The 21,570-nt window shown below is 33.5% G+C and overlaps 2 protein-coding genes across 2 annotated transcripts in view; one reads left to right on the top strand and one right to left on the bottom strand.

Moving 5' to 3' along the window:
* Nucleotides 1-1,493: 1,493 nt before the first annotated feature.
* On the bottom strand, nt 1,494-3,334 carry LOC119635985 (ATP-dependent translocase ABCB1-like). Its single transcript, XM_038031050.1, has 2 exons — nt 3,313-3,334; nt 1,494-2,660 (listed from the first exon to the last, which is right to left on the bottom strand). Exon 2 carries the CDS (start codon nt 2,643-2,645, stop codon nt 1,971-1,973), a length of 675 nt encoding a protein of 224 aa, XP_037886978.1. The 5' UTR covers nt 2,646-2,660; nt 3,313-3,334; the 3' UTR covers nt 1,494-1,970.
* A 74-nt stretch (nt 3,335-3,408) lies between these two features.
* Nucleotides 3,409-21,570, top strand: part of LOC119635984 (transient receptor potential cation channel trpm) — an 86,625-nt gene continuing 68,463 nt past the window's right edge. The window contains exons 1-3 of the mRNA XM_038031049.1: nt 3,409-3,511; nt 3,677-3,849; nt 20,113-20,591. Coding sequence (XP_037886977.1) covers nt 20,331-20,591 — 261 coding nt within the window. The 5' untranslated portion in view covers nt 3,409-3,511; nt 3,677-3,849; nt 20,113-20,330. The remainder of the gene's footprint in view (nt 3,512-3,676; nt 3,850-20,112; nt 20,592-21,570) is intronic.

Below are 21,570 nucleotides of genomic sequence, written 5' to 3'. Positions count from 1 at the left end.
TTTTAGATAGCAATATATCTTAGTTTAATTTTTTCTTTTTATCCTCGTTACCGAGGCATGAGGGATATACCCATTTTGTCTAAATCGATTTAAGTATGTCCATCTGTCCGTCTGTTGTAAACATTCTCCTGGCGGCAAAAATGAAGCTATGGACTTCAAATTTGACAGAAACATTGGAAGTTTTTGCGCGCCCGATTGGTTTTCAAAATGGATCAAATTGGTGGAAGGAAGATTAAAGCCCACAGCACGACGTAAACTGAGAACATCTCTGCTTTTCAAAGGGAATGAAAACTTGGTGTTTTGCCCATTACTTATAAACTATAGCAGATAAATATGGAAAATTGTGAACCTACACAAAAATGGAAATAGCTGATTACGCCTACCCGACATCGGAGTGTATCAAATTTCAATTTTTTTTTAAATCCCTTTATAAGACGTAGGAACAAATTTCAAAGTGGCATTCTTGGTCACTTGCAAATTTTGAAAGCTCCTGAACATGTCCGTCTGTCTATTTATCAATCCGCCCAACTGTGTAGTATTTGCGGCCAGCAATCTCCGATTCGCAAAAATGACGATATCACCTAGAAACTTGAAAAAGAATTTGGAAGGGACTCAAACTTTGCCAACGTCGCTAGACGCGTATTCAACAAAAACTTTTATTTTGAAACCAGAAAAAATCGGCCGCACCCACTCCATGTTTTAGAGCATGGAAATACTCTTACTACTGTACTTTTTTCATCGTTTTCGCGATAACGATGGCGATGGGTATAAAAGATTCGGTCAAGAGCGATTATAATTTTCTTACATGTTTTTAATAGAAATCTAAGAGATCGCTTTAAAATCATGTTGTGCCTGGAAGATGAACCATATGACTTGGTTTTACTTTCATAAATACATCAATGCTTTGCGTTCACGCACAACGGAACACAATTTTTGTGTTCATGTACAATTCAAGTACATACAATCAATTTTACTTTGACTATTCGTGAGTTACTTACAACGCATTACACAAGCATTTTGTTTTGCGCCTAAGGCGCCGATTTTAAGTAAAAGAATATGTTGACATGTATTAACATAGGTTACAATGCAAGCTATATAATGTAGTATATAACTTCATTCTCTTAATTCTTTTTGCTTCGTCTTGACGTCGATGCTTGGGGGATAGAATTATACCAATGATCCAAAAAGAGTACGTGGAGTTCATTATTTCACCTGTTACGAAGAGAACGCATGAAAAATGGCAAGCGCAGCAGGTATATTAGATTTGTCATGAATGCTTGTCCCATAGTCTCTATGTATGTATGTATTCTTGACCAGTATGACAAAGCAAACCCTTCTTGATATTTAAATTTGTTTATTAAAAGACCAGAGAAAACAACCATCGAAACTTAATTAGCAAAGTCTATCTACTTTAATGATGTCGAACAATCTTGCCCTCGCCTATCACTTCTCTCTCAAGAGGTCAAGTTAAAAAAAAGCAATTGATTTTGTGTTCCATTGGTCCATTGGCGATTTTGCGTCGTTGTGTTAGACTGTAAACCTAAATGTAAAGCCCATAATGTAATTTAAACAGCTGAGAGGCAGTTTTGTATTATCTCTCATTGCATCTCTTTCTTACGTTAATAGTAAGTGGAAATCTGCGATTTTTTGTTGATAATGTTTAATACATAGATCGTAAACAATAGAAAGCTGCCTTTATTCGTCGCCGTATGCCGTAAATTAAAAACGAAATTCAAAGTCAATTTTAAAGCACATTAACTACGCTTGTATCTTGCAAAGAGTTCACTCCAGAAATTGGAGAAACAATTAAAGGCATATCAAATGAAATGAGACTCACTTGACATCTGTTAAATATTTTTATTTATTTCATCCATCACCCATATCACATGTAAAAATAGAAGATAAAAACTTTGCTAAGAATATGCACTGTATTTGAGACTGACCAAAGTGCATCTCAGAAGTCCTATTTTTTAATAAGTCATTGTTTTCTTGTTTTCTTTTGCTTCTGTTCCATCTTCATCGTCATTTCTTCGCGGAAATTTTATTTGTTCCTCATCTCCACCAGATAATTGGGCTCCCCTTTCGCCAACCATAGTAAATAAACCTCTCGGTAATTTATTTATAAACATTAGAGCGTTGGCGGCACGGGCAGCCGCTTCAATTTCTTCCCGCGTCGCATCCTCACGTCCGTAACGAATATTCTCGTAAATGGTGGTGCCAAACAAAATTGGCTCCTGACCTACTACACCAATACGTTCTCGCAGCCAGTTAATGTTAATGTCTTTTAAATTTACATCATTAAAATGGATGGCACCGCCTTGAGGATCGTAAAACCGTTGTATCAATTGTACGCAGGTGGATTTGCCGCAACCAGAAGGTGCGACAAGAGCGACTGTTTGTCCACGTTTGATTTTTAAATTTAACTTATCCAATACTTTCATCCGTTCACGTGTAGGATAGTGAAAATCGACATCCTTGAATTCCAAAACAGTTAAGGGTTGATTTAAAGTACTTCCGATCGCCTTAATTTGATTAATCGTAGGTTCTTTTTCGATTAAATTGAAAACTTTCGCGCAAGCGCCTTTGGCAATACCGAAAGCTTCAATATATGGCGAAGCCATACCAAGATTCATTGAACCCATCATAACGGAGAAGAAAACCTTTTAGAAAAAAAAAAAAGATAAAATAGATTAATTTTCAGGCACTTTGTTTCCAATATATATACATTTAGTTAGTAAGAGAGAAGAAATATTTTCAAAAAATCACTGGGAAATGTGTAGTCAAAAATTGGGAATAAATTGTGTAGGAACTAGGTGAACAAGCGATTCATAGTTCTTCGTATGGCGTATGCAGAATTTCCCTTTGCCTTGCATACAAACATTTATATTAGTAGTGTACAAATGACGTGATAGCATGTCATTCTCCTCATTTCAATAGTGATGGAAATGCATTTTCAAGCGAATATCTCGCTCATTTTGTCATCAAGCTTGTAAAAATTATGCAAAAAAGGATAAGAGATCCCATGGTGTATCAAATATTTTGCCTTAAGTTTACCAAGTTTGCTCGTCCTCATGGCATTAACAATTCGCTATATGTACTTACAAAACACACACACTCACAATAGTAGTAAATAGGAGACAATTGGTAATGTTGTGCTTTCTTGTGAAAGGGTTTCGAGTAATTTTTAATACAAATTTGATTTGGTTCTTGTTTTGCCCACACAAGCCGTTTCTTTTTTTAACATTTTCCATTTCCAAATTCCATATTACAGAGAACTTTCAAATCGTTGAAATATTTCCCAAGAGAAGTTACCGTGCAAGCAAACGGTAGGCAACAATGATTCGACTTGAATTGAATATAATTAATGCAAAGTCTCTTTTTGCCATTTATTTACTTACTCCATTGAATCGATTGTGTTGTGTTATCTATAAGATGTTTCTACATTTGCCCTTACATTGTGGCTCAGTTGTTCAACTTTTATTTGATTGTATATATCTCGTTTCGAGCGGTTGTGAGTTTCAAATAAAATTAAAATCGCGACAAAATTTCTGTTTTTTTTCTTTTTTTTCTTTTTTTGTAATTTTCGTTAAATTGTGTTTTAAAGAAGTGAAAACGATCTAAACGAAAAATATTTGTTGCGTTTTTTTTTTTGGTTTTTTGTTTTTTTTAAATATAGAACACGCAAGCACTCTGTTGTTTTACTCTGTTTTCAGAGCGAGAGAGAGAGAGAGGGAGCAAGAAAGAGCAAGAGAGTCAGTGAATGCATTATAACAACTGTTTATCGCTACAGTGTTGTAAGTTGTAATCAACACAGAATGCAACATGTATTACCACACAAACTGGATGTTTGTAAGTGAATGCGAATGCTTTCTTACGATCTTAAATATGACATCGTATATCGTTTATCTAATCTAAGACGATAAGTTTTCAGTAATAATCTTTATATATGTATTCCCTGCACGGACAATACTTTTTGCAATAGAAAATCTTTTTCGTGCCGGGAAAGGGATAGTCGAAACTCTATAAGTTATACATACATTTTTTTGATTATATAGAGTGGAATCGGGATCAATTTGATTATCGCTTTGAATTCAAGAGCCAAGAATTGAAACTAGGCTGCAAATCAATCTCAAAAAGTACCCAAAATTGTTGTATGTTTTCGTTACAAATGTGTGAACATCGATCGAAATTTAGAAACGTTTAAATATTACCGATGAGTTACATGAGGTTCTATTTAACTAAGATGTTTATAGATTCTCTGCGAAGAAACGGGTAAAAAGATTACAGTCTATGAACTATGAAGATATAGATTATTAGATACCCTACACCACTGCGCCCAACACAATTATTCGCTCGTTTGCAAAGGCTTGCAAAGGCGTACTTTTCATGAAAGCGCGCCTATGGAAAGAATCCCTATATGCGATGGTACCGAAATTCAATAAAGCTGTGACTGCTATGTCAATTTACTGTTGCAATATTAAAAATTATATCTTTTCACTATACAAAGATCCATTTTCCGTAGGAACTATTATATGAATGTTCAAGTACTATTGCAGAGCGATTTTTGTCGAGAAATTGTCAAAATTGCAATTGTTTTCCATATAACGACTTTTCCAAATGAGCCATAGGGGAGTGTTCGAAACAATGAACTGATCAAAACTATTTTCAATAGCCTGGCCAAGGCACGTCAGTGCATCAAATTTCATTAAAATATCTTAAAAATTGTGATCTGTAGCTTGAATGAGAATATCGTTGGACAGACATCAGACGGACAAATAGATGGACAAATAGATTTAGATCTGTATAATATAAGGTGTTCTGCGTGTTACATAAGCTTGCATAAACTTAATATAACATGTACCACAAGAAGTGTAGGGTATAAAACTTAGCAACTTAACTTTAAGTTCGAACCATGCCGCTGCTTACAATGCGTTCTACAGTTATTTAAGAATTTGTTAGTGTTAGTGATTCGATGATTCAGTTTTGCTCTTGAGTGTAAAAGTTTTGGAAAGAGAAACTTGTGTTCTCTTAAAACGAAGCAGAAAAATGTTGTTAAAACTTGTTATGAAATGTTTTAAGTATTTACAATGAGTTGGCCACTTGTCGAATTTTCATATCCGTCATATCAGTACATTCGGCCTAAGTATGTATGGAAAGAATTGGGCATTAGAGACCACATACAGGAAACTTACTCTTTATAGTATTCAATCGATTTGTAAAATTCAGTCTTTTTCTATGCCTGTCATTCCATTTCTCCCAGATACCATTGCGACCTCAAAGTGGTTGTTATCGTTTTCATGGGAAACTCCGTTAAGATGGATTATGACAACCAAAGAATATACAAATACAGTTACAGTTATAATGATCTACAAGGCGAAGCCAAATTGTATTAAGGAAGGACAATGGAAACATATGATAGACGAGTTTTTCTTTATCCAACGATGAAGAACAGGAGATGACGGTGCGTGATAAAAGACTTTACCAGAATATGGTTTACCTTCTTTACTCAATCGCCAAAATTGCTTTCAACCATGCCTATGCGTTTTATTCCCACCACCGAAAGACCCAAATATGTTCATTTTCTCAATTTGTTTGCAGCTCTTCAAAAGAAACTTGACACGCTATACACTCTTGATCACTACCAAGTTCTGAATTGATTTAATTATGTTAGTGGAACCAGCTGTCGTTCTGCACCATATCTGCGGCAAACTTTCGGGTAGTAAGACATCGTCTACTCAGATATCGTCAAACCCATTGAAATCTTTAGCACCTAGGTTGCTATTGAAAATAAGATAAATCGTTCAAGGGACACGGCCGGAAAACAACATAGACTGAGAACGCCCGTCTACATTGTAAGGGTGATTCTACAGTCATCTTCATGTAATATTATATAAGTTCTTTGTAAGATCAAAGCGGTGTGGAAGTTTCAATCGCAGCCGAACATTTTTTTATTCAAATGTTGTCTATTCGTGTGATATGGCGACGATCGGAGAGAAGTGAAAGAAAAAGGAGATAGGGAAACGATAGCAGCCCAATGAGTGTGCGCACAATCGTGAAGCGTTGTGCTTTTACCAACTGAGCTCTCACGAACTCTTTGCCGCATTGAGTTATATATACATATATATTGAGATTTATATATGTTTGTAGGCATGCATATATATATTTGCGTGTTTTTTTTTTATTTCATTTACGTGGTGGAGAGAGTTAGCATTAAGCGATTGAGTGTCACACTCATAACCTATCTTTTATTTGCCGGTGCTTCATGCTTTTTCGTTGAAAGAGAACAAACTATGCCGCCTTTTCTCTCATTGTGCAGTGTAGGAGTTGAGCCGGTCCTTCTCTTTTAACGCAAGGCCATGCAGCAACCACAAATAAACACTCAATCGTGATCTCATTGAAATCTTTGACTAGCGTCGAGCAAATAATTTCAAACGACTTCAACTTTAGCCGACGACAGGGTTGTATTTTGAACTAACGAGCACTTCCTTCCGCTTAGTGGTATTAATGTGAAAGAATCGGCAGCGCTTGATTTTATGGGCCAGAAGAAATCCGTTGGACATTTTCGCAGCTTTCGTTCAATCCAAGTTAGTCTGCAAGTGGCACACATTTGCTATAACTTTTAAGTGTTGCATTCAGGTTTCCCACTGCGTGCGGCGAAGAGCTCAGATCCTTACAAGCGACGAACTTTTATGTTTTTTTTATCTGCTTACCAATTATGTCCTTTGATATGGCTACTCGGCCGTTTCGCTTCTACTCATTTGTCTTAGAGTGGCCCCCAAATGCACACTACACCAACAAACTTCCCTACTATCCTTATGAAATATACACATCGTTATTATCACAGGAAAAGTTAGTCAATTGATCACTTTCGACATTTGCTGCACGTCATTTAAAACTTTTAAACACTTGCCGTTCACGCTGCCTTTGCGTTGTCGAGTTTGATGATTGATGGTTGAAAGAAATGAATAATTTTCGGTTTCACTCCAACCCATATTTTATATTAAAAGAAAAGTGTGCAACGCCTATTGCCAGCACATGTGTTTTAAACTAGTGTTAAATATCAAAGTCCTTTATACGTGCAAAGTTAAGTCGTTAGGTAATGTTATGTACGAATAAAAAACCGAGTAATTCAAAGTTACTACAGAGCTGCTCTGGACGTTACGTTCAGTTAGCTATTACGGCAAAAGAAATATTTTTTACACATCAGCAGATGTAAGAGAATTTGTTCACTTTTATGTATGTCTCTTACATATATTACTTGTTGCTTCAAACGATGGCGAATCTTTTCAATAAGCTGTGTAATATCCATAGTGATTTTTTGCTTCTACTCGGATCAAAATTATATCTAAGATTTCATTATGTAAGTATTTTTGAATTATTTATTAAACCAAATTTTTTTTTTTTTTTTTGTTTTTGTTTTCTAGAAAATTGTTGACAACAAATTTTTTAGCTGAATTAAAGCTCGATTTGGTGGTTAGTCAATATAAGGAGAGTTAATAAGATATAAAATGACATAAAGAGAAGAAAGTCTGGAAATATAACTATTGGCAGTTATTCCCTTTCGGTTTATGCCGAAGCTAAAGTACTATGTCCTTTTTCCTACTAAGATGCGCGTCTGATTTCAACAATAGAAATACAAAAGTCAACGATTTGGGGCACTTTAGATTCCCTACGTCAATAAAGATTAAGATATGAGCTTTTTAGATTCCCTATGTCAAGAAAGATCAATTAATTTTCCGATCTTCCTATTAAAACCACTTGCAAGAGCTTGTGATATCAATCAATACCTTGAGCTGATTAAAAAATCGATGTGATAGATTTGCAAATGTGCCAGTAAACTGAAATCATTTAAAAAAATTGCAATTTCCTTACATTATATTCTATATCTTATGATATAGGGCGTGTTACTATCAACTAAGGCGTGTGCGACGCTTTGGAGATTAACAAAAAACTCTTCACTTTCTCTTGCAGTAATTTTCTGCATTTTCCAACTTTGAATAGAACAATCTGGATTTGTTATTGGAATAAGTTTGGTAAAAAAAACCCAGTTTAGCAGATTTTATAATCACATTTTTCTACACCTACTCATACAAAATGAATCATAAATTAATCTGTTTTGTACCGTAATCGTAAATAGCTGCTATTAGTGGTGACTTTTGCAGCCGATCTAGTGAATTATTTGGTTGATTGATTTTTTATGCTATCCTTACAATTCCGAATATTGTCTTTTGTAAATATTTTGAAATAATTGGTAATCGTTGTTAACGTGATGGGCCACCCGTTAATCGTTAAATAATAGCCGTAATGAACCGTTGAAATTTCGACATTTGAAGAGCATGAGTGATTGATTAATCAGACTGGTGGTAGTCAACTTGCTCCAAAAAGCTTCCAGGCCTTCTGTATTAAAATATGCTATAAGTAATGCATTTGGATGTGTTGTTCCGCGGAAACTCCAATAGTCCAGTAGTCACCAACTTACTCCAAGAAGCTTGAAGGCCAGGCCTTCTGTATGTAAAAAAATATGCTATAAGTAACGCATTTGGATGAGTTGTTTGGCGGAATTTCCAATAGTCCCGTAGTCACCAACTTATACCAAGAAGCTTGAAGGCCAGGCCTTCTGCTTATTAGAATGTGCTCTAAGTAATGCGTTTGGGTGAGTTGTTCGGCTAGAAGTTCAATTTTTCACCCATAAGCGAAACGTATGGGAAACTCTTCTTCATTAATCACTCCATGTTAAGTTAATAAGGAAAGGCACTCGATAGAATTTTTTAATGATATCAAAGGAAGCAAAAATTTAAGATGATAATAATTATTACGGTCATCTTCCATATGTTACGTAGAATCGGAGACAAGACATGCCTTACTGCGAATCCTTAATTTTACCTTAAATTATTATTCAATTCGTCTGATTAAAAAAGGATTTATATAAGATATGTAAAGCAACCATGAAAAAATATGTATGGTTGATATGTAATTGAATAATAATAAGATTTTTTAACGATTGACAATATATTTTCTATTGAGTTATTTTGAATGCGTTTTAATATGTTTGAATAACTGAATTTTTCTTCTTTTTCTCTCTCTCTTTCTTGTTCTTCTATTCCTTTTTCTTCAACTAATTTCCATGCTGTCATATACTTATGAAATTATATTAACTTTCTGCACACTTCCCTCCCCCCGTTGGTATTATTATTAATTAATTAATTATTTCCCTATATTTTTCTTTCCGTCTCCCTTTCGCTCTTCCTGTCTGCTTCTCTTACACGAAATTTTTTTAACAAATTTATTAAATCTTTTTGGATTTAATATTAATGTCTATTATTGACTATTTTTTTTTTTTTTTTTTTTTTTTTTGTTTAATTTTTGTTATCGTATGAATTGTCCAACATCTAATTTAATTTAATTGAATTTATTTTTTAAAAAACCTTTGTTTATATTTCAAAAACAATTACCACGAAATGTCCTAAAACCAAAAAAAAAAAAAAAAAAAAAAATTACTAAACTAAACTAAACTAATTTAAAAATGACATCAACAACAATAACTATTACGATTATATAAATGTATCGTCATTCGGTCCTTCTTCACTTCCTCAACATTAAAATCCAAATGACAATCACAACAACATATTTAACTGAATCGGAAATCCGTTATACAATGGGACTGTGTTTGTCTCTTTGCAAAATGATCTTACATTATGCACGCACATATACATGAATCTTCTTTTCGATATGTGATAAAAACAAAAAAATAAAAAATAAAATAAATAAATGAAAAACAAATAAAACAAAATCTTCGTCTAATATAAAAAACTTTTAAATGTTCATTCTTTCTTTACAAAATTGACAAACATGTACAATACACACATATACACACATATACATACATACACGCACGCAAGCATATACACAAGGAAAACAGCACAGGGGTCGCAAACGCACAAAAGGACAAAGACATTTATTTATTTATTTCAATAGGCACGTATATAGGATGTTTTGGTATGTGTGTGTGTATATATGTATGTGTGTGTATGCGTATATGACCATGTTTAAATACATTAAATATAAATATAAAAATTCACATTTCCTGTGACTAGATACCATGGGGACTAAAAAAAATCTGTTGGGGGCTGATAAATATTACCGTGCCCAGGGTAAGCAAATTAAACTCAAATAAAGCTCTCATCGTCACGATTGTACTTTCTCTCTCTTCTATTGTTGTTGTTGTTTTTTTTTTTTTTTTTTTTTCTTTTTGTTTATTTTTCTTGTGTTTTATTTTCAATTTTTTTTTTTCCTATTTTCTCATCCCTATGTATTGTGATTCTTTTTTAGAATATTTACTATATTTATGTATGTGTTTGTGTTTTTTTTTTCAAATTTTTTCGTTTATCTCTCTAATGCCATGTACTTCTATGTCTATGTTTTTTTTTCTTTTTTTTTTCATTTTTTTAAATTTTTTCTTTTCTTTTAAAATTCCTCTTAAACTGTAAACTATAGTTTTTATTTAGATAGTAATCATCCACACGTTAAAAACTATTTGTATGAAGTGCAATATATTAGTAGTAGTGAGAAATATATTGCTTTCATTGTATTGAAATATGCTGAAGTGTAACTGCTTAGCACCTTAATTGTAACATAAACTGTACCGCCCATCATATTTACATAGCGAATGCATTAAAATACATATAACAATCATAGGTTGCACCAGTAGGCTTAATTCAGCTTAGGAAAATTCATTCTTATGCCTTCATTTACCGCTCGCTAAAACAGGTGACTTGAAAAAACTTTCTTTTCGTTTTTCCAGAAGTAAGTCTAAGTAAGGATTTGATCGCCTTCTAATGGCGAATTCAATCCGAAATTTAAACATATTCGATATTTAAGTTGCATTGTCTATTATAGAATAAGTAAAGCAAAAGCTGTTACGTTATTGATGCACAAATAGTTCATTTTACTCAACTCATCTCAAGTCATCTCTTGTTGATTTGCTGATTCACAGAAGAAGAAGAGTTAACAATAATTTCATTAAAATCATTTCTTTACTAATAAAATTTATCGTCCATCTCTACTCAAAAAACCCAAAAAACTCAAAAAAAAAAAAAATAAATAAATAAATAAATAAAATTAATAGAAAACTTATGCAAAGATTTTTATGTAAGTAAAAAAGTGATACGGAAATCTTTGATTGATTTAAGCAGGGAATCTCTCTCTCTCTATATATATATATGTTGATTTATCCAATAGTCTCTTTAGGAATATATATTTCTTAAACTTAATCTTAAATTTATCACCTTTACGAAGAATGACAATAATAAGTAACGTCTGCGTGTAGGAGAGCCTGTCACTCTGCTTGTACCGTTCGTCCATACAAAAAAGGTCAATGTTCCGTTAATCATATTTTCTTCTTTCCTCCTCAGTGTAGTGAAGATAGGTTTGCTTTGCGTAAACTCAATTCGTTTGTGTCACTCTCCGAAGGTCGCCGAAAGCAAGAAGATCAACTTCTTTCTCTTTTTTTTTTATGTCGCCGAGCAAATAGAGAGAGAGAGAGACTTCGGTCAGTGTAAATCAGGAAAAAAAGTCAAACGTAAAAAAAAAAAAAAATTCTTTTCTCTGCGGACATCATCGGTACATCATCAATACCTTAAATAATGCAATGAAAAAAAAATTGAGAAATATAAATTTTGAACCTATAAAGTATATAGTAAAGCTATATACATATATATGTATACATATATACGTTATTAACCATCAAAATGTCGTTATTAACAATCAAGAGCACATCGTGGATAAGTCAAACAGTGTGTATACCTGTCGTTGCCACAACTTTAAACAAAAATATGTACACATACTACACACAAACATATAAAGCAATACATACATCTATTCTAGAAACGTTGAGGTATTAACATAATCCACACATATGCTTAACATACAAGCTAAATAAAAACTACAAGCCAATAATGAGGAGCACGTGAGTCTATTGGTTTTGAAGTTTTCCGAACCGCAGACTATTAGAAACAGTCATATTAAAAGAGGTTTATAAATACACAAATACAATCATGCCATGCATATATATGTCTGATATTAAGTATTAATTATGTGGTAAAAAGAAAAAAACACATGAAAAAGAGACTTACGTAATCCCTTACTCTGCGGCATGATGCGGCATGAATGGAAAACAAAACTATATTTAAACCATAGTCATTAGCGATAATCAAGTAGAATTTAGTCTCCATATGATTAGCTCGCTTTTAATCTTAATTTCAAAACATTTTTTTTTAACATATACTCGTTTCAATTTTTTCATACCTACCACTGTAAGATGGGAGTGGTTTTTTTCCTTAAACATATGTAAAATCCATAAGGAAGCTCCAACGGCTCTATAAAGTATATATATTGATTCAGCCATGTCCGTCCGTCTACGTGTCTGTGTGATGTGTGTTGTTCACATTCTCTTGGTCGCAAAAATGAAGATATCAACTTCAAATTCGGTAGAAACTTTGCAAGTTTCCGCACGCAGAGCGGTATTGAAAATGGGCCAAATGGGTGAGAGCTGAAGTGCGTAATGGGGCGTAAAGTTAACGCAACCCAGTTTTTATTTAACAAAAATTGTTGCTCATTACTCGGATATTATTAAAGTTGGAAGGTTGAAAATTTCCACATTCGCTCTACGAGACACTTTACTTTCTAGGTCCAAAAACAACACCAATCGGCGGTGTCCACACAAGTTCGATAGAAACTGGTATTGCAAATCGTATCGTCTGACATTGTGAAGTGTAACGATTTTTTCCAGAATTTTCCAGAATTAACAAACTGTCACCTTGACGGCACTGGCACTACTAAAGGTACGCAGCTTCAAAAAAAAGAAAAATAATAAAAGCATTCAGTATTTGATCAATGAAGCAAAGGCTAGGATAAAAAATCGGTCTCTCAAGCTTTTTTTTTGTTCTAAACATTCTTCTCAATGCGTTGAAGCAGCAATAGACTAATCTCCTCTTATCGTACGTTCGATTCCAAGTCGATATATCCGTCCTTCCATCTAACTCTTTATTGTCTACTGTTTCCAATATTTATATTTGAACATATCTCGATTATATCAACGATTGTCCGATTTGACAAGTAGATAAAGCCGGCTACAGCTTACAACAAAAATCGAAATTTAAAGCAATATTTCAATAAATTCCAACCTATCTCTTGGTTCGCTTCTCAACACATTAAGCCTGTAATAGACATATCATCTCTTCTATGTGTTAGATTCCAAATCAAAGTGGCGACATCAATATATCCGTCCTTCCACCATTATATCAACAAGTCTGATTTGAAAAGGAGATAAACCCAGCTATATAGATTGACATTGAGAAAGGACAAACACTGTAGCTAATTGCTTAGGTAGCAAAAATATTGCTCACCATTACTAATATTAACTTAACCACTTTCCATCAGTCATTTCACAAATGTAAATATAAATCAATGCAGAGCCATTTTGTATAAATGTAGGGTTTTAAGAGCGCGAATATTTCAAGTTATGTTTTTTTTTTTTCAGTTTGAGGGTTTACTTTACTTTGCATATTCTCTACCCGTAGGAAATGGTTATATGAAGCTTTCAGCAACCAGCGATTTTATAACTTATTCGGTTTCTTGTCAAAGTAAAAGTTTATCATAATAAATGTTTATTAGATTTTGACATCGCATAAAGTGCAAACGATATTTACTGGTATATGTCAAAGTGTTCAAGTTTGGCAAATAGACGCGTAGGTGCTTGTCTAAATCAATTCAAATAGTTTTTCGTTTTCTCCTTTATATTATTATTAACTTGCTTTAAGCTAATAATGACGAAGCATGAAAATATTATAAGAAAATGATAATAGTTGCGCTTCGTAATAGTAGTTGTTCACTACACAAACATTTCGACAAAACTGTCTTTATATATATATATATATATATATGTACACACATTTATATATGCATATTTTATATATTGTATTATGAACATCTTATGGGTACATTTTACATGTTCTCGGTCTCGGTTGCCTAAGTATTTATTTATATATGTTGGTGTAGTGTTTTCCTCCTTCAAATTCACTTATCCGTGGGCTTATGTTTACGTTTAACATGTGCGAGAGATTTCGTCTTAATAAATTGCTAAGGAAAGAAGAGGAGAAAGCTTAACGAAAAACACACCGTTACAAACCGTTTAGTCTATTGATAAGTAGTTTCTCATGCGCTTAAGTGCCTGTGAGCCATTAATAGTGATTAACTTTTATTACTTCAATGTTTCTGTACTGTGTGTCGTCTACTCACTGAAAGTCGTCAGCATTATCCTTGTAAAAGAAAAATTTCATTTTTATATGTAATTTTCTTTAATGCAAAAAGCAAGGCGCTGGAAGGCGATAATTGCAATAATTCTCAGATCCGGAGACTAAACTTTAATAATTTGAAATATGTCTAACAGATCGAAATGTTAATTAATTAAATTATTCCCAGAATTGAATTATCGAGTTTTCTTTACACGATATTATGGCTGTATGACGCTTAGGCGTCCGCTGTTCCATTGTCTGCTCTTCTTCTTTTTCCGATTTACCTAATATTCTATCTGTACCCTTTTGATGGTTATGTCCTTGTCCGCTACCTAAATTTATGCGTCCTTAATTTCGTGTTCGGCCATGCGTTTAAAAAAATCTTTTATACTCACTACTTGAGTATAGGGGCATATTGAATGCGTGAGAACGTTTGGAGCCCTCGTGCAAGAGATTTCGATAATAAACTATACATAATCCAGGTCAAGTATGAAATGCGCTTCTATGTCTTTGCTGTATATATCCCCCCTAGTTGCAATGATTAGGATTTAGGCTTGATATTGACAGTCAGCTGAAACACAGACAAGTCAATCAGTCAGTCAAGGTTTTATTGCTCACTATAAACCACGTCATGTGTGACGATAAAAATGTCTACCTAGAGTACCTATATAAAAATAGAAAAAAATCAGTCATCCGCTTATCAGATATTAACGGATATCGAAATTTTAGTTTTCATTTTTTTTGTGAGTTTTTTTTTTTTTTTTAAGCCCATGTGATGCGTGTAAAGGATGCGGCTATAACTTGTCTTATTCTACGTATTTTCAATTTATGAAAGTTAGTATTTTGTGACGGGCATACCCTTTGTTTGTTAACATAGACTATATTTATAATGTATATGCACACGTATGTATGCATACGTATGATATAAAGAACAATTAAAATTCTAAGCCCTACCTCTGGGAAATTAGAAATTTCAAAAAAAAAAAAAAACTTTTTTGAAATTTATTTGCAAATTAGGTAAAACAAAGCAGAGAGACTTTTTTAATACGCACTACAAGTTAATATACGATATTTGATTACAAGATTACCCGGAGATTTATTTGCCCAATTTATGTGTCTTTTTTACTCCAAGTCATATTTTCACACATTTTGTTAGCACATTGTAAGGAGTTAGTTATACGAACTGAGAATCACGTATTGCCAAGTTTCATATATTCTTTATGGATAATGGTGGCGGAGGAACCCTTCATCCCATTAGACGGGTGAGACGAGAATTTTTCTAACAAGAAACATAAGACCGTCTTAAAAAACCTTCAAAGAAATGAGAAAATGATCAGTTTTTCGGTAATTGTAAGCGCAAGACGAATTGACTTGTTTCATGGACTTTCACTGTTCGAAGTGAGCAATGCCAAATCTAAATCCCTGGGATGAATACAAAAATTTCGCTCTTCTATCTACCATTAATGATTTTTGAAAGGTAGCTTCGTAACCTTTCAGGAAATCGTTAATAGTCGATTGGTCTCAAGTTTGGAAATCGCCTAAACTGGACTAAGGCCAGGCATGAATGGGTCAGAGTGAGTAAATATCGTATATATTTTATTAGATAGTCTTTTCGATGACGTCAATTGGCATAAAAAAATTGAGTTCAAAAAATAAATAATGAGCTTTGCAGGAAATATGTCGAACGTAAAGATTGTCTTGTCTTCCTTTCAAATATCATTCACGTTATGAGTGCCGAAAAATGTAGCCTAAATTAGATATAAGTTTGTTTTTGATTCGTTAAACATCCAAATACCTAGAGATTCGCTCTAACTCACAGACTTAATGTAAAAGACTTCACGAAAATGAAAAAAGTGCTTTATGCTGTTGAATGCTTACTGTCGCATGCACATCCCATAATTGCTGTTATTGACTTTAATGTTCAATTATCACATATTGTGTTCGTAAATAGTGCGGTTTGACCTTTTGCTAGTGCCAGCCAGCAACGAGTAAACCAACGAATTTAATTTATAAGGTTGTTAATAACCACCATATTGTAATAGGTACTCATGGGGGACAGTTAGAAAATTATAATAACATTTCATAAAGGACGATTCAAGCGTTGGTCATGTGTTTTTTTTTTTTTTTTTTTGTGAAACAATTAATGGCAAAAATTAAAAACACTTTATTGAAACGATCTACGTGATTTCATTTACACGCTTAAGTTTGAAAATCACTTTATGCTTCCGCTATGAGTTTTTCCAAAGTCTCTCATTTCACAACAACATTGTTAAGAAGTTAAGTGAACGGTATTAAAACGCGTAAATGATTTGGAACTCATATGCTAAAGCCGTGAACTTTCAGAAGAATGTTGTAAAGATCTTGTGATTACGGGGGAGTAACACTATATAATTTGTGCAATCGTCAATAAAGGCAGAAAACATCGAGATCCACCATGGGTCCCCACGTGTCGCTGTGAATAAGGATTTGTGTTTAAAATCCATTTCATGCATGTTTACCTTTAGTGCTTACGTCGCATGTTGAGACTTTTTCATTATTCAGGTTGAATTTCATGCCAGAGCTCTTTGTTAAAGTGTCCAAAGCGTTGAAGCCATTCTGGGAGATTTGAGCTGTTGCTATTTAACTTAACAAACGACAATCGTCTGATTTTTCTTTAAGAAAATAAAGATTTGCTTAAAGAGTAGAGAAGAAAAGTGAGTATATAGAGTATATGTATAGTGAGAAAACAGAGTTGCCAACTACAAGAAATGACAATTAAAGTTTTAAGCATACCCGGACAAGTCTGTTCAAAAAACAAAAAGATTTTTACCTTTTCAAATTTTCCCTTTCATAAGATTTTTGATTACGAAGTCAAGGGAAAAGATTGATCTTCTGAATATTGATGGCTAATAAGACGCGCGTTAAAGTCCCGTTTTGAACTTCTTTCTTCTCTTATTGATGAAGTAGCGTTAAGTAGTACTTAACGCAGTATATAAGTCAATTTTAAAAGCGGTTTTGCTTATCTTAGAAGTTAGAAGAATAAAGAAAGGTATAAAGAAAGAGTTCTTCAAATGTTGTTTTTATTTAATGAAAGAATTATTTTATTTAGACTTGTAAGCGTACAAAACAGAAAGAAACATTTAAAGAATATTATAATAACCATTATAAAGGAAATTTCAGATAAAATTTCCTTAGGAAAAAGTAAAAGTTTGCTCTATGCAATCAATGCCATGTAAAATGAGTTTTGGTTAAATAAAAGAAACAATCTCTAGTCAGTCTTAAGCCGAATCTATCTAGAAGAAAAGGGCAAAATTTCGGCAAGATGGATGCAGTTTTTTTTTTTTTTTGAAAATCCTGACCAATCATTGGAGAAAAAAAAAAGGAAAAATTTGACGGATTTCGTAATGATCGCAATTAGCAAAGCTTTACTTCGACTGACTCTAAGCAACTCGTCCTCTTAGATAATCTTTAGAAATTTCAAATGTAATCTTTTAAAAAAAGGTCATCAAATACCCTGTTGATCCTCTTACGAATGAAACAAAATCCAAGTGTTTACTTCTGTTTATCTCTGTTTACATCCTACAGCAATTTACTTCTATTTGTTTTAGATGACACTTACTTGAGATACACATTGGATTTCCTTCGTTTCGTAATGCTTCAGTAATAACATAACAGAAACATGTTTGTATTTACGTTTCCCTCTGAAAACCACTTTGCCACTTTGTTACGCTTCATTTTATCATGTTCGATTTTCATAGCTGGGAGAATCACGAAATTTTGATTGTGCTGATTGATGGTTTCTCCAACGACATTATTAACTTGCGTTTATTTAAGCCAAAAATTTAAAACATTTTTTTTTTTAAATTTAAGCAATCGTTTAGGAGATGTCCCGTGTAACATGGTCAGGAAGAAGGGAGAAAAGAGATAGCAAAGTGAATGTTATATAATATGAGGTTGGAGAAGAATAAAATCAGAAGAGAGAAATATTGGAAGGTTTCTTATGGATTGTTTACCTAGTTTTCGGTCAATTAACATTAATTTCTGACATTTACTTGCATTGCAACTTTATTTACAATCCACTGAATATGGGGATAATTACTATTAACAGTGTAATAAGAGAATAAATATAAACAATTTCACACTTTAATACACTTAACGTTTTGCTTAGACTTATTTCTAGAACCAATTTATCACTATTACACCCCACATCGCTTATCATATAAAGGGTATGATAGGTCCACCTTTTATTATGCCAATTTGAATCAATTAAACTTGTCTGTCCGTGTTGTTGCCGTGTGTGCGAACACAATTTTGTCCATATTCTGATGAAATTTGATATACGGACTTATTTTCGCCCACGAACTTGTGGTCTTGAGAACGGATCGGATTGGACAAGTTTTTCGATTACTTCCCATGTAAAACCTTATTTCGAGAAGTCGTTATATAAATAACTGTAGGGTGGTGTATGCTATTTAATGATAGGCCGCGGCCTGTTATAGAGTTTTTAGTTGTTTCTCTAGGGTTCCCAAAGTCGCAGAGGCCAGAAGAATGAAGACCTTTCTAAAATCTAAGTAAAAACGAGCGTCTTCTGGTCGGTTCTCAATAAGTGAAAAAACAGGAGCAATATTGAAGAATTTCCGTCAAAAACAGTCAACCTATAGGAGAAGTGATCTTAAAAGGTTTGACGCAATTATTTCGCATAGCCATCAATCCAAAACCGATCTTAGTCGCTTAACTCATTTGTCCATACCATCAATAAATTGACATTAGGTGCTAAAAATATGTTAAGGGCGTCCATACTTCGAAAACTAGAATGGATGGGAGAAAATTGGATGAAAGCATCAAAAGATCTTTTAATACTGAACTCAAAGTCATCAAAAATTTCCTTACTATTGAATACTCTGCATGGATTTGCCTAACCTCAAAAATTGAAACACATCCGGTTTACAATTCAATCAATAGTTTAAAGCGCAGAATCTTCTCCAAAGGCTTTAATTGAAAGCAAACTTTAATATGTGCCGGGCGCGATGGCAAGCAAATAACTTTTTAAGGGATTCTTCCACAATCAAGAGCGAAGTAGTATCCTTGAATCGAAAGACTGGCACCCGTTATCAAGGTAAGGAAAATTCTCCTGATCGGAACTTCAACATTTTTGACGTATTTGTTTTTCTGCCATACAAAATCAATGGCAAAAAATTGTGACTCCGAAGAAAGAAACAAAAAGCTTCCCATGATTTTCTGCAAATATGTTAATCCAATTTGGTGCCAAATCGGACATGAGCTGCAGCCATTGCAGCCAACAAAAAAAAAGGGATTGCATTAAAATATTCTGTTGAAAATGAACTTTTCGCGGTGATTTACTCCTCATATGTAGATAGAGAAACTTTCGTCGTCATATGAATTTTATGCACTTAAAAAATAGATTCCTATTTTTGCCCTCCTTCTCCTGTTTTATTTTTATTTTTTTTTTGCACTTCTCGTAGCAGTAGAAATAATATAAAAATATTTATATTGTTATGATGGTGAGCAGGCATTGATGGCAGATGCGTTAAGACAGTTAAGAGATAAACACGGATAGACAGCTTATGTGGTGTCATAGCATGCAAAGCAACTGTTATCAGTGGTGAAGTAGTTTTTTTATATGTGCATTTTTTTGCGATGACATTGGTTGATATATATATGAGATTTGTTGTTCAGTTTAAGTTTTGTTCTATTTCGTAAGTCGTGTGTTTACAGTAGTAGTGTCGACATCCGCTATCGTTTAGGTGCCGTAGACAAAATATATACAATTTTAGAGAGTTCAACATTGTTCGCTTTTACTTTATTAATATACTTGCCGTAGATACTCAATCACATAGCCAGGTGGCTCGGATGTCTAACAATTTCAATGTTTTAAAGCCTTTCTGTTAATTCTAATAAAAAAAAAAAAAAAGAAGAAAAACCTTTAAGCTTGACTATACCGGTCGATATGTGCGTAAAAGTGCGATAAAGAAAAAATGTTTTAAAAAACTATTATTAAATTCATTAATTTAATGAAAATTAATTATATATGAATAAATCATGGTCGTTGAGTCATCACAATTTGCATCAAAGAAATATATGCGTCGAATATCGAAAGATATATGTACGGTACGTCGGATAAGTGTAATAAATTCGGATATAAAAAATTCGCCATCGTTATCACGTAAACATTCCACAAATGGTGATTTACCTTCACGGAAATATGCTCGCAAGCGCTCGTCAATTTCGTCAACTTTAACCCGAGTTCTTATACTTAATGTCCGTGACTTATTGCGTACACCTGATCCCAGTGAGCGACAGGTATGTTTTACATACACATTTAAAAGAGATATTTCGTTAAATTTTACAATCTTTTATTTAAAAATCGAGAGAGACATTAAATCAGTCAGTCAGTCAGTCAGTCAGTTAGTCCTTCTTAAAAAGATAACTTGAAAACTTATAACATAATTAGCTTAGCGTCTGTTTGTTCATCTTATTATAAACATTGCTGTAGCATTAGCTTAGCAAAACTTAAGTACAAAGAGCAAGTTAACAAGTAACAAAGTGAAATTCGATCCGAACCGAATCTTTTATGGCCGTGACCTTTAAACTAAGAAAGGCAAGCGAAGTAAAAGAACATCATTTTCGTGCTCTTTAATATAGAGTGGGCGCGGTTGATTTCTTCTCTTTTCAAACTAAAAGTTATTGTCGTACAGGCATACCGGGGGTTGTAGGCGTATCCTTTGAAAAGTTTAGCTCAATTCCAAATTTTTTTGCAAATTTTTAGGCGGTATTAGGCGAGCATTTTCGCTCGGGAGAATGTTTACCACAGGTACTATAAGGTTTGCGCAAACAGACAGATGGACAGACGAACAGGCGGATATGGTTAGGTGTGTTTCCAAATTTGAAACTGGACTTTTTGAAACATGTTTCTGTGCGTTATAAAGATATATTGAAAAAAACAATTAAATTTCGATACGTTATAATAATGAGTAGGCGTGGTCAATTCTTTCCATTTTTCTGCACGAATGCATGTTTATGAGTAATGAGCAAAAAATAAATTTTTCATTCCTTTTGAAAAACAGAGTTGTTCTCAGTTTACGTGGTCCTGGAGCATTGTCCTTCAACCGATTTGGCACATTTTTAATACCAAGTTGCGTGCAAGAACTTCCAATGAGTCTTCGAAACCGATAGCTTAATTTTTCCGACCAGAGGAATGTTTACAGCACACATTACCCAGACGGACAGAGAGACATACTTAAATCGATTTAGGAATTGAAAAAGTTATAGGGTCTCTGAA

This window comes from Glossina fuscipes, unplaced genomic scaffold, assembly GCF_014805625.2.
Source record: "Glossina fuscipes isolate IAEA_lab_2018 unplaced genomic scaffold, Yale_Gfus_2 27, whole genome shotgun sequence".
NCBI lineage: Eukaryota > Metazoa > Arthropoda > Insecta > Diptera > Glossinidae > Glossina > Glossina fuscipes.
The sequence above is the reverse complement of the archived record's forward strand: the minus strand, read 5'-3'. Positions and strand labels throughout refer to the sequence as shown.